The 23,558-nt window shown below is 35.0% G+C and overlaps 1 protein-coding gene across 1 annotated transcript; it reads left to right on the top strand.

Moving 5' to 3' along the window:
• Window positions 1-50: 50 nt before the first annotated feature.
• On the top strand, window positions 51-22,284 carry LOC132550224 (uncharacterized). Its single transcript, XM_060214263.1, has 8 exons — window positions 51-157; window positions 9,703-9,829; window positions 11,323-11,379; window positions 15,927-16,166; window positions 18,456-18,584; window positions 19,878-20,046; window positions 21,103-21,245; window positions 22,168-22,284. The coding sequence occupies exons 1-8, from the start codon at window positions 51-53 to the stop codon at window positions 22,282-22,284; spliced, it is 1,089 nt and encodes a 362-aa protein (XP_060070246.1).
• Window positions 22,285-23,558: the final 1,274 nt, after the last annotated feature.

The raw sequence follows: 23,558 nt of genomic DNA, 5'->3' as shown, positions 1-23,558 counted from the left end.
TTATTAAACAGGAAATACCTGAATGTAAACAACCAAGGCAGACGTGCACAATGTTGTCGACAGATCGGGACAATTTCCTTGAAAAATTTGTAGATAGAAAGATTGATTTCGATAAACGCTGTTGCAGTGAATGTTTTCATCACTACGATTTAGACAGGTAAGATAAAGCTGAGGTTAATCTGGTATTCTTTTACCTGAAATTTGTTTCCGATGTTCTCATAGAAAATGCAGGCTGACAGCTCTTCATAGATGCCTGAATCTGTAAATAATTTCTGTAAACACAACTTGTTTGAGGAGATATTGAACGGCTAATTTTAGAAAATCATGGAAAGCAATCCATCATAGAGACCTTAATCTAATTAACTGATTTTGTATTCGTGTGGTTTATGTCCTACTGGCAGGTAGCCTACTGTAACACCTGCACATCTGCTTATATAATCGGATTTGCCGGTGCTCCAGCTCTTCTTCTTCTTCTTCTTCTTCTTCTTCTTCTTCTTCTTCTTCTTCTTCTTCTTCTTCTTCTTCTTCTTCTTCTATATACACTTATGACAATTTAATATTACATTTTCTGTAGTGCTGAATGATGGTGTATATATTAACGGTGATTTATTTTGGTGTTTTACACAATGGGATAATAATTCTTTTGACATTTGATTAGTATGTGTTAAAATAAAAGACGTTGTGAAAATTGATAGTCACAGCAGAATCAGCTGGGGAATACTGATATTTCATCATGGACTCCAACTATTTTTTTTATTTTTTTTTTACATTTCAAAATAGACTGGTCCTTGTAAACAATTAGAGTATCAATTTCGTAAAAGATTAGATGAAAAAGAAATCCTGCACTGTTCAAACTTAATATAAAGAACACCCCATTATTATTAGTACCTATAATTCACAAAGATATTAACTGCTGTAACCTGTAAACCAGTCAGTTTAACCAGTTTAATGAGTTAAGGGTTCCATATGCTAATTCAAAAAAAAATGTGGAATTTAAAAAAAAATTGTGGAATTTAAAAAAAAATCATCAAAAAAATTTATCATTGTTTTCATCAAATACAATTTAGTAAGATTGTTTGCTATGTAATTTACATGTTTACTTGAACATTGACTGTATGTTAAAAAATATTTAAACATTAGCCAATTCATGACATTGAGCCAAAAATAATTAACATGGAACTGTTCTACATTGGACGCATTATTTCAACATCCTGACAAGTTTAAACCAAAGAGAAGGTATGATAATATATCAAGTGATCAAACACTTGAAGTTCTCAGACACCTGAGTTATTCAGCAAGGCGTTTGTCACTTCCTGTACAGTCATGCACATGTGAATTCAATGAAGTTTATTTAGGAACATTGACTATATTTTTTTCAGTTTTTAATTATAACTTTTTTCTCTGTCACTCTTGATTCATATTTGCCGTCACTCCCTGTTAAGAGGAGGGCATTGGGGGCATAATATTTTGCGAAACTATACATTTCACATTAATTAAAAGCAAAAGCAGTTGAAAGTATCATACAGCAGTAACTTGCTACTTGTTGTCAATTAGAGCTTTGGCCTATGAAACCTCTGTTGAAGATCTGATGTGCATATTGTGAAACTGCTTACCTTTTTACCTTTGCTTCAATTTGTCAATGATTTTGAACTATTTTCATGCTCTAAATATTTAGAGAAAGGACAATCTTGATAGTCAATAATTGATGTATTAGACATTTATTTATAAAGGTCATCAGAGTGGTGATTCCAACAGGACTTCATATAGCAAAGTAAATAAAAAAACAGTGAAGTAAAGGATCTGATGTTAATTGAATTGCCTCTATCACGATGTAATGTTTCCAGATCATGTCAATATCACAAGATGACCTGTGTAGATCATCAATACGGTACCTCTGTCATTGACATCCCTGACCACCAATCACTACATGATCTCTGTAGATCATCAACACCATACCACAGTCACTGACATCCACTATATGTTATGATAAATAGATTTTTATTCCAAGTACTTCTGTAAAAGTTGCCTTTTTTCTTTAAGTAAATTTGAAAATTTCTCTGGATCATTTTTTTAGCAATTGATGTGTAGAAATATGAAGTATTACATAACAAAGTATGGTAAAACTTCAGTCAATCTGAACTAAATGAAATAAATTTTTAATGAACCTGTTCAAATCATACATGTGAAGATGAATTAGAGTTGACATTGCCCAAAATGATAACAAAGTGTTTAAAAGCGTGTAAAGTGTTCCTGCAAGACAGGAAACTAGTAATCAGTCATGGTATTTTCTGGAAAAGAAAAGGTTGATTATAATCTGATTTTATTTTTAAACCCTTACTGTATATGATAATGGCACATGTTTTATTTTGTTCTTTATCACGTTAGATATTGCAAGGAAGAAACCATGTAAAATATAGTCCATGAAAAAAAGACTGTCTTCTTGTCTGTTGGCAGAAGTTAGTGTTGACATATCAGTCTGCAAAGTGTGGATTTACACTTATGACTGTGGATTAATGTTTTTGACACTTATCATTTATTTGACATGACAAAAAGGGTTTGTCTTGATTATCTTATCAAAATGTAAAATGTGAAGTGAAACACTTGCTCTTTGACAACACACATGCTGATTTCCCATGGTCCGTAACGCAGAGTTTGCGCCTCAATTTGTGTCAGCTGGCATGAGCGCAAGCTGAAGGCAAAATGTGAAAGAAATCACACTGAATCAATGCTGATTAAGTGACATCTATGTGTATAATATGGTGGTATCAGTTGCTAATTTGGTCATTTCCAGCCTGCTACCCGCAACATTTAACGTTGATGTGTATATAGCGACCGCATGGAGTGATTATTGCAGTGCCAATATCTTTATCAATAGTTATATGTGTGATCACACATTGTGTTCGAACAGTACAAATTGTAAGTGAAACAACACTTGAGACAGTTTGAACTATCACTAGACAGAAAATTATTATTTTCATTGAAAAGAAATCATGTGTTAAAACTACCTGCCTATTTGAACAGACTGAAGGTTTTCTGTAGATGTTTCCACATTGTTTAGCAAATTCCTACCTCACATATTGATGAAAATCATGTCTCTAATGTTATATTTGCAGTTTTTAACTAAATTGAAAAAATTCAATGTCCTTACCTTACTTTGATGGCTGCTAGAATCAAAACATAGATAGGACTAAAAATATAGATAAATAAGTTATTAACAAAGAACTTAATTTTCACTGGAAGTATATTTCATGGTTGAAAAAATTAGAACCATGCTAAAGTAACCACTTCTACAGTATAATTGTTGATAGTGATTGAAGATTTCTAGGTAACGACCAGACAGAATCATCTGTGATAGTGATTGAAGATATCTAGGTAACGACCAGACAGAATCATCTATGATAGTGACTGAAGATTTCTAGGTAACGACCAGACAGAATCATCTATGATAGTGACTGAAGATTTCTAGGTAACGACCAGACAGAATCATCTATGATAGTGACTGAAGATTTCTAGGTAACGACCAGACAGAATCGTCTATGATAGTGACTGAAGATTTCTAGGTAACGACCAGACAGAATCGTCTATGATAGTGATTGAAGATTCCTAGGTAACGATAGTGATTGAAGATTTCTAGGTAACAACCAGACAGAATCATCTATGATAGTGATTGAAGATTTCTAGGTAACGACCAGACAGAATCATCTATGATAGTGACTGAAGATTTCTAGGTAACGACCAGACAGAATCATCTATGATAGTGATTGAAGATTTCTAGGTAACAACCAGACAGAATCATCTATGATCATTTGGAAGGAATGATGCCTGGTAAATGGAAAGTGATATTTGATAGACTTAGATACAATTTCTCTGTCTTCATTCTCAGTATGGATAAGTAATGATGATACTGATGTTAACATCGTATAGTTGTTTACGTGGATTAATTGTTTACATGGTTCATGTTGATATGGTGATGAAGAGATGGTTCTGATTTAATGTAATAGCAATGTTAACATGGTGCTGATGGTAGTGATATTTCAATATAGTGTTGATGTTGGTGATTTTTCACATGGTGTTGATGGTGACTTTTCATTGTGATGGTTTTTACATTGTGGTAATTTTAACATTGTTTGACGGGTTGCACATAGTGCAAATCCAGGTATAATGGTGAATGTCGGGCGGACGGGCAGGTGAGGAAAAGGGGTACCAGTTTTGTAGAATCAACTCCTAGAGTTTTTGACGTAGGACCTTGATACTTTGTAGGGTGTTTATATATATATTGAAGATGTGCACCTATTATTATGGATTCATTCCGGACATTTTTTCTTGATTTTTGGGGCTTTGGAACTTAGTCATTTTCAACAGTCTGGCCTGAAAAATCCAAGATTGCAGCCTTTGCCTCTCATTTAAATCACTTTGGGGCCCTAGATGTCCATGGTCTATTTTTTTTAAACATCTCTGAATCAAAAATGGCTGCAACTTCTTTCTTCAGATGCCATTCTTCTGCACCAATTCATAAAATACAGCCAAACTTTCTCTCTTAAAACAAATATTGTACATACTCAACAAATGAAACACCCTTAACTGTCTTATAAATACCATATAACATTGCACTCATCCCGCAACCCGGCAAATTGTGGCTTTGCCCCATTTTTGTTATTTTTACTTTGTGGTGATTTTTACATTGTTGGGATATTTACATTGTGGTGGTTTTTGCATTATTGTGATTTTCACATTGTATTGGTTTTTATGTGGTGGTGATGTTTACATCATTGTGATTTTTACATTGTGGTGATTTTTACATTGTGGTGGATTTTACATGGTGGTGATTTTTACATTGTGGTGGATTTTACATTGTGGTGATTTTTACATTATTGTGATTTTTACATGATGGTGATTTTTACTTTGTGGTGATTTTTACATTGTGGTGGATTTTACATGGTGGTGATTTTTACATTGTGGTGGATTTTACATTGTGGTGATTTTTACATTATTGTGATTTTTACATGGTGGTGATTTTTACATTATTGTGATTTTTACATGGTGGTGATTTTTACATTGTGGTGATTTTTACATTGTGGTGGATTTTACATGGTGGTGATTTTTACATTGTGGTGGATTTTACATGGTGGTGATTTTTACATTATGGTGATTTTTACATGGTGGTGATTTTTACATTATGGTGATTTTTACATTGTCGAGATTTTTACATGATTGTGATTTTTGCATTATGGTGATTTTTACATTGTCGAGATTTTTACATTATTGTGATTTTTACATTATAGTGATTTTTGCATTATGGTGATTTTTACATTGTCGAGATTTTTACATTATTGTGATTTTTACATTATGGTGATTTTTACATTATGGTGATTTTTACATTGTCGAGATTTTTACATTATTGTGATTTTTGCATTATGGTGATTTTTACATTGTCGAGATTTTTACATTGTGGTGGTTTTTACATTGTCAGTATTTTTACATTGTGGTGGATTTTACATTGTGGTGATTTTTATATTATTGTGATTTTTACATTGTGGTGATTTTTACATTGTGGTGATTTTTACATTGTGGTGGATTTTTACATTGTGGTGAATTTTACATTGTGGTGGTTTTTACATTGCGTTGGTTTTTATGTAGTGGTGGTTTATACATTATGGTGGTTTGTACATTATGGTGGTTTTTACATTAAGGAGATTTTTACATTGTGTTGGTTTTTATGTAGTGGTGGTTTGTACATTATGCTGGTTTTTACATTAAGGAGATTTTTACATTGTGTTGGTTTTTACATTAAGGAGATTTTTACATTGTGTTGGTTTTTATGTGATGGTGGTTTGTACATTATGGTGGTTTTTACATGGTGGTTATGTTTCACATGGTGCTGATGTTGATATTGCAGGGTTTGCATTGTTCTCTACCCTATGTTTGTTGAAAGCATCAGACTGTTTGATTACAGAAATATTGGCTTCCACATGCTGCCAAACATATATGGAATAATAATTAATGATAAAACATGTACTCTATTGATCTTACTTTAATTTGTAGTATTGATTGTGTGTCTAAATTTAGCAGACCCAGCTAACATAATAGCTTTCGTTGTATTTGGACCATAGTGCAGCTGAAGCAGGTTATATGCTACATTGTGTCTACCTGTTTCTATAGGTAATCATCTGTAACTATCTACCTGTGTGTCAACAGTGACCTTCGGGTTACAGTATTATATAACTACCATACATGTACACTGCCTTCTGTAAATGTCATTTGAAAGTGATAATTCAAAATTCATTAAAACTCATTTCAATATTACTTTTGATTAAAACATATTAAACACATGATTGTGATAGCTTGATAGTTAATCAATAGTTTTATTAGGTTAATGGAAGATAAAAATGAACAAATACAACGTTTTTGCAATATGATATAAAAATTTCATCAGTCTCGATCAATTGGACTAAATTTTTCGTTAAAGAAAGCTCATCTTATGATGGACTTCTTACTTTCAGTGCAAAAAGATGACATGCATATGAAGTCAAAAAATCAGTTTTCTCCTCATTTTATAACATTCAGGAAAACAGTTGTGTATTGGTGTAAGATATGTGTAAATATGTACTGGAGTGGAAGGATACTAGATGTGTGTGGAAGGATACTGATATAAAATGTGTGTGGAAGGATGCTGGTGTAAGATGTGTGTGGAAGGATACTGGTGTAAGATGTGTGTGGAAGGATACTGATGTAGGATGTGTGTGGAAGGATACTGATGTAAGATTAGTGTGGAAGTATACTGGTGTAAGATTTGTGTGGAAGGATACTGGTGTAGAATGTGAATGGAAGGATGCAAGTGTAAGATTTGTTTGGAAGGATACTGATGTAAGATTTGTGTGGAAGTATACTGGTGTAAGATTTGTGTGGAAGGATACTGGTGTAAGATGTGTGTGGAAGGATGCTGATGTAAGATGTGTGTGGAAGGATGCTGGTGTAAGATTTGTGTGGAAGGATGCTGATGTAAGATTTGTGTGGAGGGATACTGACTGAAGATGTGTGTGGAAGGATGCTGGTGTAAGATGTGTGTGGAAGGATGCTGGTGTAAGATTTGTGTGGAAGGATGCTGATGTAGGATGTGTGTGGAAGGGTACTGGTGTAAGATTTGTGTGGAAGGATGCTGATGTAAGATTTGTGTGGAAGGATGCTGATGTAAGATTTGTGTGGAAGTATACTGGTGTAAGATTTGTGTGGAAGGATGCTGGTGTAAGATTTGTGTGGAAGTATACTGGTGTAAGATTTGTGTGGAAGGATGCTGGTGTAAGATGTGTGTGGAAGGATGCTGGTGTAAGATTTGTGTGGAAGGATGCTGATGTAAGATGTGTGTGGAAGGATACTGGTGTAAGATGTGTGTGGAAGGATACTGATGTAAGATTTGTGTGGAAGGATGCTAGTGCTGTGTGTAAGTATACTGGGTGTAAGATTTGTGTGGAAGGATACTGGTGTAAGATGTGTGTGGAAGGATACTGATGTAAGATTTGTGTGGAAGGATGCTGGTGTAAGATTTGTGTGGAAGGATACTGGTGTAAGATGTGTGTGGAAGGGTACTGGTGTAAGTTGTGAATGGAAGGATGCAAGTGTAAGATTTGTGTGGAAGTATACTGGTGTAGAATGTGAATGGAAGGATGCAAGTGTAAGATTTGTTTGGAAGGATACTAGTGTAAGATTTGTGTAAGATTTGTGTGGAAGGATGCTGATGTAGGATGTGTGTGGAAGGGTACTGGTGTAAGATGTGTGTGGAAGGATGCTGATGTAAGATTTGTGTTGAAGGATGCTGGTGTAAGATGTGTGTGGAAGGATACTGGTGTAAGATGTGTGTGGAAGGGTACTGGTGTAAGTTGTGAATGGAAGGATGCAAGTGTAAGATTTGTGTGGAAGTATACTGGTGTAGAATGTGAATGGAAGGATGCAAGTGTAAGATTTGTTTGGAAGGATACTGATGTAAGATTTGTGTGGAAGGATGCTGGTGTAAGATTTGTGTGGAAGGATGCTGATGTAGGATGTGTGTGGAAGGGTACTGGTGTAAGATTTGTGTGGAAGGATGCTGATGTAAGATTTGTGTGGAAGGATGCTTTTGTAAGATTTGTGTAGAAGGATGCTGATGTAGGATGTGTGTGGAAGGGTACTGGTGTAAGATGTGTGTGGAAGGATGCTTTTGTAAGATTTGTGTAGAAGGATGCTGATGTAGGATGTGTGTGGAAGGGTACTGGTGTAAGATGTGTGTGGAAGGATGCTGATGTAAGATTTGTGTGGAAGGATACTGGTGTAAGATTTGTGTGGAAGGATACTGGTGTAAGATGTGTGTGGAAGGATACTGATGTAGGATGTGTGTGGAAGGGTACTGGTGTAAGATGTGTGTGGAAGGATGCTGATGTAAGATTTGTGTGGAAGGATACTGGTGTAAGATTTGTGTGGAAGAATGCTGATATATAAGATGTGTGTGGAAGGATGCTGGTGTAAGATGTGTGTGGAAGGATGCTGATGTAGGATGTGTGTGGAAGGGTACTGGTGTAAGATGTGTGTGGAAGAATGCTGATGTAAGATTTGTGTGGAAGGATACTGGTGTAAGATTTGTGTGGAAGAATGCTGATATATAAGATGTGTGTGGAAGGATGCTGGTGTAAGATTTATGTGGAAGGATATTAGTGTAAGATTTGTGTGGAAGGATACTGATGTAAGATTTGTGTGGAAGAATGCTGATATAAGATGTGTGTGGAAGGATGCTGGTGTAAGATGTGTGTGGAAGGATACTGGTGTAAGATGTGTGTGGAAGGATGCTGATGTAAGATGTGTGTGGAAGGGTACTGGTGTAAGTTGTGAATGGAAGGATGCAAGTGTAAGATTTGTGTGGAAGTATACTGGTGTAGAATGTGAATGGAAGGATGCAAGTGTAAGATTTGTGTGGAAGGATACTGGTGTAAGATTTGTGTGGAAGGATACTGATGTAAGATTTGTGTGGAAGAATGCTGATGCAAGATTTGTGTGGAAGTATACTGGTGTAAGATTTGTGTGGAAGGATACTGGTGTAAGATTGTTGTGGAAGGGTACTGGTGTAAGATTTGTGTGGAAGGATACTGATGTAAGATTTGTGTGGAAGGATGCTGATGTAAGATTTGTGTGGAAGGATACTGATGTAAGATTTGTGTGGAGGGATGCTGGTGTAAGATGTGTGTGGAAGGATACTGATGTAAGATTTGTGTGGAAGGATACTGGTGTAAGATTTGTGTGGAAGGATACTGATGTAAGATTTATGTGGAAGAATACTGGTGTAAGATTTGTGTGGAAGGATATTAGTGTAAGATTTGTGTGGAAGGATACTGGTGTAAGATTTGTGTGGAAGGATACTGATGTAAGATTTGTGTGGAAGAATGCTGATGTAAGATTTGTTAGGAAGTATACTGGTGTAAGATTTGTGTGGAAGGATACTTGTGTAAGATTTGTGTGGAGGGATACTGGTGTAAGATTGTTGTGGAAGGGTACTGGTGTAAGATGTTTGTGGAAGGATACTGATGTAAGATTTGTGTGGAAGGATGCTGGTGTAAGATGTGTGTGGAAGGATACTGGTGTAATATTTGTATGGAAGGATACTTGTGTAACATTTGTTTGAAGGATACTGGTTGAAGATTTGTGTAGAAGTAATAGCTTGTGCTGACTTTTTTGTTTTAGGGATGGTTCATTGAGCCAGACGGAATTTGAGGGGCTCCTTTCAGACTTGTTTTGTGATGGAGGACAGTCATACCCAATCAGCTCTCAAGTGCTGTCTCAGTTTATGGAACTTCTTGATGTAGACAAGGTATGTAGCTCTGAGGCACTTAAAGAAACTGTAAGGTCAAAGGTCAAGGCTATAAATGTAACATGTTAGGGTCAGAAAATAGTTTTAAAGTTTATTACAGTAAATATCATAATTATTATACTGTTGATTGGACATAGAGTGTAGCTCTAGAGCACTTACAAGAAGTAAATGCTTAGATGTCATTGTTATAAATGTTGACTTTAAGAAGTTTAAATGGTTGATGTCCTTCACCAGGGTTTTCACTGATCTGGTTACCGGTATATTAAACTATTCTGATGTGTTTGTTTATCCTTATTCCTTAAAGCTGGAAGGAGATATGCAATTTGCTTATATATTATAGGGAACTTTTCATATCTCCACCAGATTAAGTTTTTGGATCATATCTAAAACTTGTTCACGATAACTTAAAAACATTCTGTGTAGGCATTAATTGAATTTTTATAATCCCCTGTCATAAAATGGGGAGAGGGGCCCATATAGCAATGCCCATGTTGGTTCTTTCTTGTCCTGTCACATCACTTCTCATCCCATTCCCTCCCGTCCCGTCTTGTCACATCCTTTCCTGATTGAATGTACACACCTAGCAATTCTTGGCAGATTTTAGTAAAACGTCATACCTTATATATAAGGTTTTAATATGGGTATACTTTGGACATCATTATGTTACAGGTCATCAAGGTCATGGACAAGGTCACTCTAACTTTATTTAGAAAATCATCAACTGATTCACTTTAAATACTTAGCAACTTTCATAAATTTTGGTCTAACTTTATGCAAAGGTCAGTTATGAGTATACTTTGGACATTGTTGTATATCATGGACCCAAGATCAAGTGACCTTGCTATATATAGGAAATCATCAACTGATTCAACACTGAAACTAATGTGTTGGCAGTGTGGGTATTTATATACTACAGACATTTTTCTAGCCTTTTTCTGTTACCATACTAACAAATCATCAAAAATCACTTATATCACTGTTTCCAGGTGCTATAGCCTGTTAACTACAGGAAAGTCTACCCATGACTATTGTGACACCATTGCTTGAAGTGGAATATTCATTTTGCTGCATTGATAATGTTAAAGTGAGAAGACTTCATGAATTTCTTGTATACACTTATGTAGGATTCTGTATATACTGATAACAGACTGTTAGTGTTATATGGGGTTAATGGTATGAACAGTGTCTCTTGGGTCCACAGAAAGGTAGACTATGTCGTGAAGATCAGAGACTTCCATGGCTACAGCAGCACATTACTCTTATTAATGGTCCAGGCCTATAGCTTGCCAAGCTATTATACCTAGGGTACGGCTGCTGGGCATACTCATACCATGGTACTTAACAGTCAAGAATATGATTATGACAGAGCCTGAAGTCTGCCCTTATAAAGACAGGTATTGTGTCTAGAACCGCAGCTCAAGTCTATATAAAGACCCGCATTGTATCAACATTTCAATGTGTTCAATAATACATGCTTGTATTCTTCTCAACAGGATGGTAAAATTAGCAAGAAAGAATTTATGGAGAACAGTTATTATTGGCTGAAACAGGTAAATATCCATCTAAGGTTGGGACAGTTGAGTGACTTATATATAATGGATATGTCGTGTGCGTCACAGGCATACAAAATTTATTGATTTCATGTAATGTTAATGATTTTAACAGCTCGTATTATTAAGCATAAAAATTGCTTTATAAACCTCTGCTGGCATTAAAGAGATGATAAAAATCAGTCTGAGGTGAACACCTGTGATGTCTGGTAGAAATAGTGCTGATTTCTCTAGAGTTTTGTGTGAGGGCAAATATCCTATATTGAGTATACACCTACCTACTTGTAGAAAGTATGAAGAAGTAAAGTATGTCTGGTCGATAAAGCTTAATATGATTAAAGTATTCAGGATGAAATTATTTCTTGATAGAACTTCACAAATTCTTTTACATTTTTGTCCAAACTTTTTGCTTTTGTCTTGTCTTCGGCTCAGAACGAAAGTGATTCTTTGGTGTTACTTTTCTGTTGGCCTCTGGATTCACGCCCAATGTCAAACATCTTTAGGCTCATTCAGTCATATGTTTTTCTTTGGGATTTTGTGGTTTTTGTCACTTAGCCATTATAAGTGAGTCCAAGCATGATACAGCAAAACCTATAACCCTGTTGAATTCTCCCTTTGTCTAATCTGTTGTGAAATCAAAAATTTGAATTCTTACAATTCTAAAAAGAGAAAAATTGTTTGTTTTCAGATGACTTTGAAGTAAACAGATAGATGAACTTCTTTTAATGCTACCATTTTCATTCAAGCTGAAAATGTATACAAATTTCTCATTGTTACATCCCATATTATATAGATTAAAATACTATCTGGCAATGTTACAGACTAAGAATGTATTGGTTCAGTATGGAATATAAGTTAGAGGTTGGTAATTAATGCACATCAAATTTTCTGTGCTGATTTATAAATAGTAATGTAACAATGATTGTTCTCAAAATAAACAACATTTACTAAGATAAAAAAGGAACAATAAAAGTTACAATGAACCACTGGTGTGGAATGAGTGATGTTTCTATGTATCTCGATCTAATGTAATGTGCTCCAGGCTGTAATCTTTAAACAATATACAGAATTATGTACATCTTCCCATGACCTCAACATCTGGAAATAAAAAGGCAAACAGTTGATGAATGCCATTTTCCAGGCTGAAACTTTGTTATCATTAAAGATTTGCTAAAACCTGCATAACAAATAATTCATGCTCAGGTTATAATCCATATCAGAATTAGGAGTATGAAATGTCCTTCAATTCCCCTTTTTTGTTGTATTAAGATTTCTGTTGATTTTCATGATACTAATAGTGTGCTTGTTGAACAACGGTCAGAGTTATTAACTCAATGTATCTTCACCCACTGATGGTGACTATGTTAAATACCAGTCAGGGGTATTAACATAGTGTATCTTCACCCACTGATGGTGTCAATGTTAAACATCAGTCAATGATATTAACATAGTGTGTCTTCACCCACTGATGGTGTCAATGTTAAACATCAGTCAATGATATTAACATAGTGTGTCTTCACCCACTGATGGTGTCAATGTTAAACATCAGTCAGTGATATTAACTCAATGTATCTTCACCCACTTTTGGTTTCTATATTAAACATAAGTCAGTGATATTAACAGAGTGTATCTTTACCCACTGATGGTTTCTATGTTAAACAACAGTCAGGGATCTCACTGATGGTGACTATGTTAAACATCAGTCAGGGACATTAACAAAGTGTTTCTTCACCCACTGATGAAGTCTATGTTTAACATCAGTCCGGGACATTAACAGAGTGTTTCTTTACCCACTGATGAAGTCTATGTTTAACATCAGTCCGGGACATTAACAGAGTGTTTCTTCACCCACTGATGAAGTCTATGTTAAACATCAGTCAGGGACATTAACAGAGTGTTTCTTCACCCACTGATGAAGTCTATGTTAAACATCAGTCAGGGACATTAACAGAGTGTTTCTTCACCCACTGATGAAGTCTATGTTAAACATCAGTCAGGGACATTAACAAAGTGTTTCTTCACCCACTGATGAAGTCTATGTTAAACATCAGTCAGGGACATTAACAGAGTGTTTCTTCACCCACTGATGAAGTCTATGTTAAACATCAGTCAGGGACATTAACAAAGTGTTTCTTCACCCACTGATGAAGTCTATGTTAAACATCAGTCAGGGACATTAACAGAGTGTTTCTTCACCCACTGATGAAGTCTATGTTAAACATCAGTCCGGGACATTAACAAAGTGTTTCTTCACCCACTGATGAAGTCTATGTTAAACATCAGTCAGGGACATTAACAGAGTGTTTCTTCACCCACTGATGAAGTCTATGTTAAACATCAGTCAGGGACATTAACAAAGTGTTTCTTCACCCACTGATGAAGTCTATGTTTAACATCAGTCAGGGACATTAACAAAGTGTTTCTTCACCCACTGATGAAGTCTATGTTTAACATCAGTCCGGGACATTAACAGAGTGTTTCTTCACCCACTGATGAAGTCTATGTTAAACATCAGTCAGGGACATTAACAAAGTGTTTCTTCACCCACTGATGAAGTCTATGTTTAACATCAGTCAGGGACATTAACAAAGTGTTTCTTCACCCACTGATGAAGTCTATGTTTAACATCAGTCCGGGACATTAACAGAGTGTTTCTTCACCCACTGATGAAGTCTATGTTAAACATCAGTCCGGGACATTAACAGAGTGTTTCTTCACCCACTGATGAAGTCTATGTTAAACATCAGTCAGGGACATTAACAGAGTGTTTCTTTACCCACTGATGAAGTCTATGTTTAACATCAGTCAGGGACATTAACAAAGTGTTTCTTCACCCACTGATGAAGTCTATGTTTAACATCAGTCAGGGACATTAACAAAGTGTTTCTTCACCCACTGATGAAGTCTATGTTTAACATCAGTCAGGGACATTAACAGAGTGTTTCTTCACCCACTGATGAAGTCTATGTTTAACATCAGTCAGGGACATTAACAGAGTGTTTCTTTACCCACTGATGAAGTCTATGTTTAACATCAGTCAGGGACATTAACAAAGTGTTTCTTCACCCACTGATGAAGTCTATGTTTAACATCAGTCAGGGACATTAACAGGGTGTTTCTTTACCCACTGATGAAGTCTATGTTTAACATCAGTCAGGGATATTAACATAGTGTATCTAGCCTGTTTAACATCAGTCAGGGATATTAACATAGTGTATCTAGCCTGTTTAACATCAGTCAGGGATATTAACATAGTGTATCTAGCCTGTTTAACATCAGTCAGGGATATTAACATAGTGTATCTAGCCTGTTTAACATCAGTCAGGGATATTAACATAGTGTATCTAGCCTGTTGTTTAACATCAGTCAGGGATATTAACATAGTGTATCTAGCCTGTTTAACATCAGTCTGGGATATTAACATAGTGTATCTAGCCTGTTTAACATCAGTCAGGGATATTAACATAGTGTATCTAGCCTGTTTAACATCAGTCTGGGATATTAACATAGTGTATCTAGCCTGTTTAACATCAGTCTGGGATAACGTCAGAGATGTCCTCCCGTACACAGACTATACAAACAGCACTATTGATCACCAGTTGTCTAAATATGTTATTTATATATACACTTAGTATTGATGACCTAAGGAGAAATTCGGTCAGATTAATACTGGAGCATCAGACCTAACTAGTTTGTATGTTTTTGTAATTCTTCAGTACAAAATTATGATTTCTGACTGTGAATACACAGAATAATGATAAATCTGTAGTGAGATGTCTTCTCTGTTTGGTTTTCTTTACTCAGTATCTGTTGCTAACAATAGAAAATGATAACAAAGACTTTATTTGAATATGAAGCTAGCATGGTGACAACTAGAAGTATGATATATTATAGATAGATATAAGTAATACATGTTGGTATTTTACTACCTAGCATTGACAATGCATGTCTGTATTATACCAGTGGCTATTCGTGTCAAGCCTCAATGTTGTGTAGCCAAGTGTGGGGAAAGCCTTCTGTAAAGATGTCATTTAGTCAATGAATTATTCAGTCTAGTGTTTTTACTATATTTTTTATATTTCTACTAACAGCTTACTCAGGATAGTTATAGTCATAGGGGCGAGATATGTTAAATCAGGGCTGCACACATTATCAGTTTAATCGGCACACAAAGATTGTTTTCAGAAATGCATATTGTACATAATGCAAATACTTTGGTAATACTCATTCTATTTCAGTCAAAACTTCCCTGAAGACCACTTGTAAATTACGAAAAAAAGACCACCCGTCTATAAAGGTCACTGGGTTTTAATATCATTGTAATTAATTAAACCTCTATGTAAAGGTCACTCGTCTGTGAACACTCTGTTTGCTCCATTTTGTGACCTTTATAAACAGGTTTGTCTGTAGTATTTTGGAACTGGAATTTTAGATCTTGCAATAAATTGCAGTACTAATGTTAATTTTATTAAAACTGTACTTTATACTCTGTTGTCAGTTTAAGATCAGTCTGATTTAGGATTTCATTAAATATATGGTATTTTCAGATCTTACAGCCAGTGTCAGCCCTGGTAATTGTTGATGTACAAAATGACTTCCTTGATGGAAGTTTGTCACTACGAAACTGCCCTGCTGGACAGGATGGGAATGGTGTGATTCCAGCAATCAACTCTGTACTGGACACAGTGACCTTTGACCTTGTTGTTTACACACGGGACTGGCACCCTGCAGATCACATATCCTTCATAGAAAATGTTGACAAAAGACCTCTACAAACAAACTCCCATGTAAGTTCCATGGAAATGTTGACAAACAACCTATACAAACAAACCCCTAAAAAAATTCTGTGGAAATGTTGACAAACAACCTCTACAGACAAACTCCCATGTAAGTTCCATGGAAATGTTGACAAAAGACATCTACAAACAAACTCCCATGTAAGTTCCATGGAAATGTTGACAAACAACCTCTACAAACAAACCCTCATGTAAGTTCTATGTAAATGTTGACAAACAACCTCTACAAACAAACCCTCATGTAAGTTCTATGTAAATGTTGACAAACAACCTCTACAAACAAACCCTCATGTAAGTTCTATGTAAATGTTGACCAACAACCTCTACAAACAAACCCTCGTGTAAGTTTAGTGGAAATGTTGACAAACAACCTCTACAGACAAACTCCCATGTAAGTTCCATGGAAATGTTGACAAACAACCTCTACAAACAAACCCTCATGTAAGTTCCATGGAAATGTTGACAAACAACCTCTACAAACAAACCCTCATGTAAGTTTAGTGGAAATGTTGACAAACAACCTCTACAGACAAACCCTCATGTAAGTTCTATGTAAATGTTGACAAACAACCTCTACAAACAAACCCTCATGTAAGTTCCATGGAAATGTTGACAAACAACCTCTACAAACAAACCCTCATGTAAGTTCTATGTAAATGTTGACAAACAACCTCTACAAACAAACCCTCATGTAAGTTCTATGTAAATGTTGACAAACAACCTCTACAAACAAACCCTCATGTAAGTTCCATGTAAATGTTGACAAACAACCTCTACAAACAAACCCTCATGTAAGTTCTATGTAAATGTTGACAAACAACCTCTACAAACAAACCCTCATGTAAGTTCTATGTAAATGTTGACAAACAACCTCTACAAACAAACCCTCATGTAAGTTCTATGTAAATGTTGACAAACAACCTCTACAAACAAACCCTCATGTAAGTTCTATGTAAATGTTGACAAACAACCTCTACAAACAAACCCTCATGTAAGTTCTATGTAAATGTTGACAAACAACCTCTACAAACAAACCCTCATGTAAGTTCTATGTAAATGTTGACAAACAACCTCTACAAACAAACCCTCATGTAAGTTCTATGTAAATGTTGACAAACAACCTCTTCAAACAAACCCTCATGTAAGTTCCATGTAAATCTTGACCAACAACCTCTACAAACAAACTCTCATGTAAGTTCCATGTAAATGTTGACAAACAACCTCTACAGGCAAACTCTCATGTAAGTTCTATGTAAATGTTGGCAAACAACCTCTACAGACAAACTCTCATGTAAGTTCCATGGAAATGTTGACCAACAACCTCTACAGACAAACTCTCATGTAAGTTCTATGTAAATGTTGACAAACAACCTCTACAGACAAACTCTCATGTAAGTTCCATGGAAATGTTGACCAACAACCTCTACAAACAAACCCTCATGTAAGTTCTATGTAAATCTTGACCAACAACCTCTACAAACAAACCCTCATGTAAGTTCCATGGAAATGTTGACCAACAACCTCTACAAACAAACCCTCATGTAAGTTCTATGTAAATCTTGACCAACAACCTCTACAAACAAACCCTCATGTAAGTTCTATGTAAATCTTGACCAACAACCTCTACAAACAAACCCTCATCTAAGTTCTATGGAACTGTTGACAAATGAGTTAAACTAACTTCTTACACAAACTTATAACAACCCACAAATAAACATCCATGTGCTTTGATAATTTCCTTGAACAAGGCCCAGAAGAGAATATCTTGTATTGATTTTTACTCCATTCATGGACAAACTAAATAGCATGTGCAGTGATTTAGGACTAAATAGTAATTCCATTGCTACTGTATCAGTGTTTGTCAGTTTTGGATGGGCTTCAGCTTGTTAGTTTGTTTTCATTTCTTTCCCATAAAATTTAATGAATAATAAGTACCAGGTACTGAAAAGGTTATTGTCATAGAGCGACTTTATTATTGCAGGATGTTTGTATCCCTAAGTAAGTATGGCAAACATGTAAATGTTAAACTAACTTCTTACACAAACTTATAACAACCCACAAATAAACATCCATGCAAGGTCACTAGATCACTGTGGATACTTGTTAAATTATTTTATAATAATTCCAACATTCTGAGCTTTTTCACTGTCCTGTTTGTACTGAAGTAAAATGTAAAATGTGCTCTTTTTCCCCACAGAAAACACAGGTGCCTCCCAAAGTGCTTGACACTGTCCTGTTTGTACTGAAGTAAAATGTAAAATGTGCTCTTTTTTCCCACAGAAAACACAGGTGCCTCCCAAAGTGCTGGACACTGTGGTGTTTGCTGGACCTCCTGTTACGGAGCAGAAGCTGTGGCCGTCCCATTGTGTTCAGGGGTCATGGGGTGCAGAAATCCACTCGGATCTCAAAGTAAATGGTTCATGTTTAGTAATTAAAGTAAAAAGTCAGAGGAAAGTTGAAGCAAGAATAAATAATTTGTGTAAATAAATTTAAAAGAATTCGTTTGGGGAGGCCTTACTTATTATGTCGGCGAATGTTGCTGTTTGTTTACTTAGGTTCATGTAAAACACTTTGTCAACTTATTTAGGTGAAGGATACTACAATTTCCTGTGAGGTGAAATCATCACAAATGATCCTCTTAGGACATTGAGGTTGTTTACATCTCCGACCAATTACACTTGCTTGTATTGGTCACAATTCAAGATTGCTTTTTGTTTTGTTCATGTATGAACCTGTAAGTAAAAAAATATATTTATTAAAGCTAAAGTCAAAAAGATAATTTATAACTATCACCTTTGAAACTACTTAGAATTAGTGTACTGTCCCCATATATCTTAGTATAATATCACAGAAGATACTTTACCAAGATTTCGATGAATTAGACTTAAATAAAGATAACAAATGAGAGACAAATCAATCTTATATTGAGTCAGACAAACTGGTGACTGATGATGATAAACTGACAGTTTACAAACTCTTGCTCCAACAATGTCAGTCTAGAGAAAACAGTGATTTAATGAGATTGTCTTTAGACATACACCAGTCAATCTTAGCTTAGACTTAATATATTTTTGTTGTTAAAAAGTACATAAGCATAGCATTCATGAATCCATGCCATTAGCCTAACCTTATTGTGGTTCCAATCACAGTTCCTGTATTTTTTACCAACTTTGTACAATGTCATGCCCACGAAACTAAACTCAACAAACCTTGAATTAAATGTTAAATATGAGAAATGTTTTAAAGAATAATACAAAAGACATCTTAAAACTATTAAAATTTGCTGTACATTCATCAAGGGAGGTAACACAGAGACATAAATAAATTTTACCTACCATGTTAAGTTAACTGTGGTCTGAAAAACCCACCCTGATACCAGGAACTGAATTGGGGTCTGAAATATCCACCTTGATGTCAGGAATTTAACTTGGTCTGAAAAGTCAACCCTCCATCAGGAATCAAAATGTCTGAAAAATCTGTCCTGATGTCAGGAATAAGAAAATATGTCCGTTTAAATTCATATTTGAACAAGGTCAAAATCCTTTTGGTTTTTTAAAGCAAAAAGTTGAGATAATACTTTGTTGTCAATGTTGAGTAATTTTCATTGACCATGTGTATGCAGACTGAATCTTCTGTATTTTTCCATGAAGTCCAAGTATTACTAACATGTTTGGAAACTAAATAAAGTTATTTCCCTTACAGTTTGTTGAAGGAGGTGTGATTGTGGACAAAGGAATGAGGCCAGATGTGGACAGTTACTCTGCATTCTGGGACAACAACAAACTTGCTGAAACAGATCTAGTCCGAATCCTGTCCAAACATAAAGTCACTGATGTATACTTGTGTGGTGTAGCATATGATGTATGTGTAGGTAAGTGTAAACCTTTGACATCTATCAACTTTACATCTCTTTTAGACATTTTTTGAGTGCATTAATTCAGTTAGGCAAGCTGTAACAAGAGAAATGTATAATATAGAAATAATATTGGTAATCTCTCAGGTGGGTGTATTGCTGTTAACACAATGGTGTTCTCTTAAAGTTTTTCCACCTCAGATAGATGTATTGCTGTTAATATGATGGTGTTGTCTTATAAAGTTTTTCCAACTCAGATAGATGTATTGCTGTTAATATGATGGTGTTGTCTTATAAAGTTTTTCCAACTCAGATAGATGTATTGCTGTTAACACAATGGTGTTGTCTTATAAAGTTTTTCCAACTCAGATAGATGTATTGCTGTTAACACAATGGTGTTGTCTTATAAAGTTTTTCCAACTCAGATAGATGTATTGCTGTTAACACAATGGTGTTGTCTTATAAAGTTTTTCCAACTCAGATAGATGTATTGCTGTTAATACGATGGTGTTGTCTTATAAAGTTTTTCCAACTCAGATAGATGTATTGCTGTTAATACGATGGTGTTGTCTTATAAAGTTTTTCCAACTCAGATAGATGTATTGCTGTTAATACGATGGTGTTGTCTGAAAAAGTTTTTCCAACTCAGATAGATGTATTGCTGTTAATATGATGGTGTTGTCTTATAAAGTTTTTCCAACTCAGATAGATGTATTGCTGTTAACACAATGGTGTTGTCTTATAAAGTTTTTCCAACTCAGATAGATGTATTGCTGTTAATACGATGGTGTTGTCTTATAAAGTTTTTCCAACTCAGATAGATGTATTGCTGTTAATACGATGGTGTTGTCTTAAAAAGTTTTTCCAACTCAGATAGATGTATTGCTGTTAATATGATGGTGTTGTCTTATAAAGTTTTTCCACCTCAGATAGATGTATTGCTGTTAATATGATGGTGTTGTCTTATAAAGTTTTTCCACCTCAGATAGATGTATTGCTGTTAATATGATGGTGTTCTCTTATGAAGTTTTATCAGTAAGTAGATGTATTGCTGTTAATACGATGGTGTTACAGGTTCTACAGGAGTACATGCCCTTGAACATGGCTACAGAACAATTCTTATAGAGGATGCTGCTCGTGGGGTCAACCTTGATGACATCAGTAACATGAGGAAAACTCTACAAGAGAAAGGGGCAGTTATTACCAACTCGTGTAAGGTAAAGGTCATATACAAGCACTCTGTAGGTCATAAATAAATATAAGTAATGATCTTACGTCAACTTTTATCAGAGAAATCAGATAACAATAAGCTGTTCAACTGATATTGATGAATGAATTGGTATACACATTTTACAACATGCACATAGCTGACTTTATGTAAATGTGTAGCTGGGTATACATAATTCATATGAAGAAGTTATTTGTCACATCTTTCTAATTTCTTTTAAGGGAGATTCATCCCCCAAGCAACGTCCCAAGGGTTTGTCCCTAGACCCTGAGAAGGGGCTTCCAACCTGTGTAACCCTGATTAATTTCCATCAACATACACAACAAAATACTAATATTAACATTATTGACATCTCCTTAAAAACTAGGTTGACAACAAGTATCCCTTAGGCAAGGCAGATCAAAATTTTGAAATAAGATCAAGTCCTGCAGGGAGGCAGGGAAGGGTTATCCAAAGGGGCAAAATATTTGAGAATACTCAACAAATGACAGGAATTTGATGTTTTCCTTAAAATTCTACTGAAATCATCTACTTTGAAATCATATTTGTCTACCTTCATGGACAATTTGATATAAAATTCTGCATATGTTAAAAAATTTAATGCACACCTATTAAGAATTAATTCAATGTACAGTCCTTACAGATCAGAATGGTTTTCATGGTTTCATAATTGTTCCTACTATTGCTACTGCTTTTACGTTTGTGTCTTTACATCGAAGTCAGACGGGACTAGTGGGCCTCTTATTGTACGTTGTCAGTGAATCATTCATAATGTTATTTTGTATCTTTAGATATAAACATTACAGAAGTATTGGGTTAGGTGTGTAGGAGGGAGAAGGAGGCTGGAGTGTGTAATGTAATGTTAATGTATAGAGGATGTCAATAACTGTTTTTCTTTTATGGGTATCAAGGTTAAGGATCTGGTGGAAAGCGTGGACAGGCAGGTTGCTCTAGGATATCAGACAGCCAAAAATGTTGCCCTGGCTCGACGTATGGTGAAGGAAGGAATGGTGAAGACTACAGAATGATTGATCTATATTATATTTGTCCATCATCTTCCATTGTCCATTTGCCATTGTGTGAAGTTAGATTTGAAATATTTGTAGTAGGCTTGTCCTGCATATCTGAATTTTACATTGACAAATCAGGAGGTTGCTGGCTGATGCAATATTTCTGGTTTGTATTTAGAAAAAAAATTGAGCCTTAGTGTTCATTTGATTAAAAAACATGCTGGGATTTATAGTTTTGAAATATTGTCACAAATTTTTGTTGATGTCATATCATAACTAGAAACTTACCTGGTAAAAGTAACGGTCACTTTTTGTTGACCTTCAACTTTTCTAGAGATTCTTTTATATTTACAAGGATAAAGAATTTATTTGTGTGATATTTACAAAGAGATCTGTGTATCTAAAAGTATATGTCCAAGCATTCCATTTCAAAGGCAATATGTGATATACATTAACAAAATCTCTATTTTAAGAATGTATAATTTCAACTTCATGTTTACTTAACACATAAAACTCATAATACATGTTAATATTGTTCACTTTGAAAACAAAAGAGCAATAGCATAAATCTTTAACAGTTTATTTGTTGTTAATGGATATTGAGAATTTCTGTGACAAGGGAGACAACCCTGTTCATTCTTGTAAACCTTGTTTCTTCAACAAGTATTTCAAGGAATATTGCAGACATCAGTCCCAGCCTCTAACTTCTTTATATAGTCCATGCATTGTCTTCATTAGTTATTGTAGAGATTGCTGTTGACAGCCACATCTCACAAGGAAGGATTCCATCAGTTTTACCAAAATTTAAAGAACATCTGAAGAAATCTTTCTGTGTAAAGCTGACTCTGGTAAATACCCACTATTTCTGAATGACAAGACAAAGGAGAATTTCTCTTTAACTACATTCAGTAGAGTGTCAGTCTAGTAAGCCAAAATATTCAAAATAACTGATTTTGTTTGTTTGTTTTTCTGTTGAGGCTGTTATGAAAATCTTGAGGAGAGTAATTAGTTTTAGTTGAATTAAGTTGTGATAACTGTATTAAAGAACAAGTACAAGTGACTGTTCTGCAATATAATATTCATGTACCCATATTTCTATTTACTTAATCACCAGTCATACAAAGTGGCATTACTTGACTTGGTGATAAGATCATACTAATACAGCATCTATGATAGTGTATGCTTTGGGTGGGAGGTAATAACACTTGTCAAAGGGAGATAATATAATAGTAACATAATACCATCTCTGATACTAAACTGTTTATCAAGGGATACAATTACATATTAATATC

This window comes from Ylistrum balloti, unplaced genomic scaffold (assembly GCF_031769215.1).
Source record: "Ylistrum balloti isolate Yb309-2 unplaced genomic scaffold, AGI_CSIRO_Ybal_v1 Utg370110, whole genome shotgun sequence".
In the NCBI taxonomy this organism is placed as follows: domain Eukaryota; kingdom Metazoa; phylum Mollusca; class Bivalvia; order Pectinida; family Pectinidae; genus Ylistrum; species Ylistrum balloti.
Note: the sequence above shows the minus strand (reverse complement) of the source record. Positions and strands in the feature narration are given on the sequence as shown.

Coding starts and splice junctions, on each gene's coding strand:
- LOC132550224 (XM_060214263.1), top strand. CDS start 51: ATGTTGTCGACAGATCGGGACAATTTCCTTGAAAAATTTGTAGATAGA. Junction 9,830..11,322: donor AACTTCTTGATGTAGACAAG/GTATGTAGCTCT, acceptor TCTTCTCAACAG/GATGGTAAAATTAGCAAGAA. Junction 16,167..18,455: donor CTCTACAAACAAACTCCCAT/GTAAGTTCCATG, acceptor TTTTTCCCACAG/AAAACACAGGTGCCTCCCAA.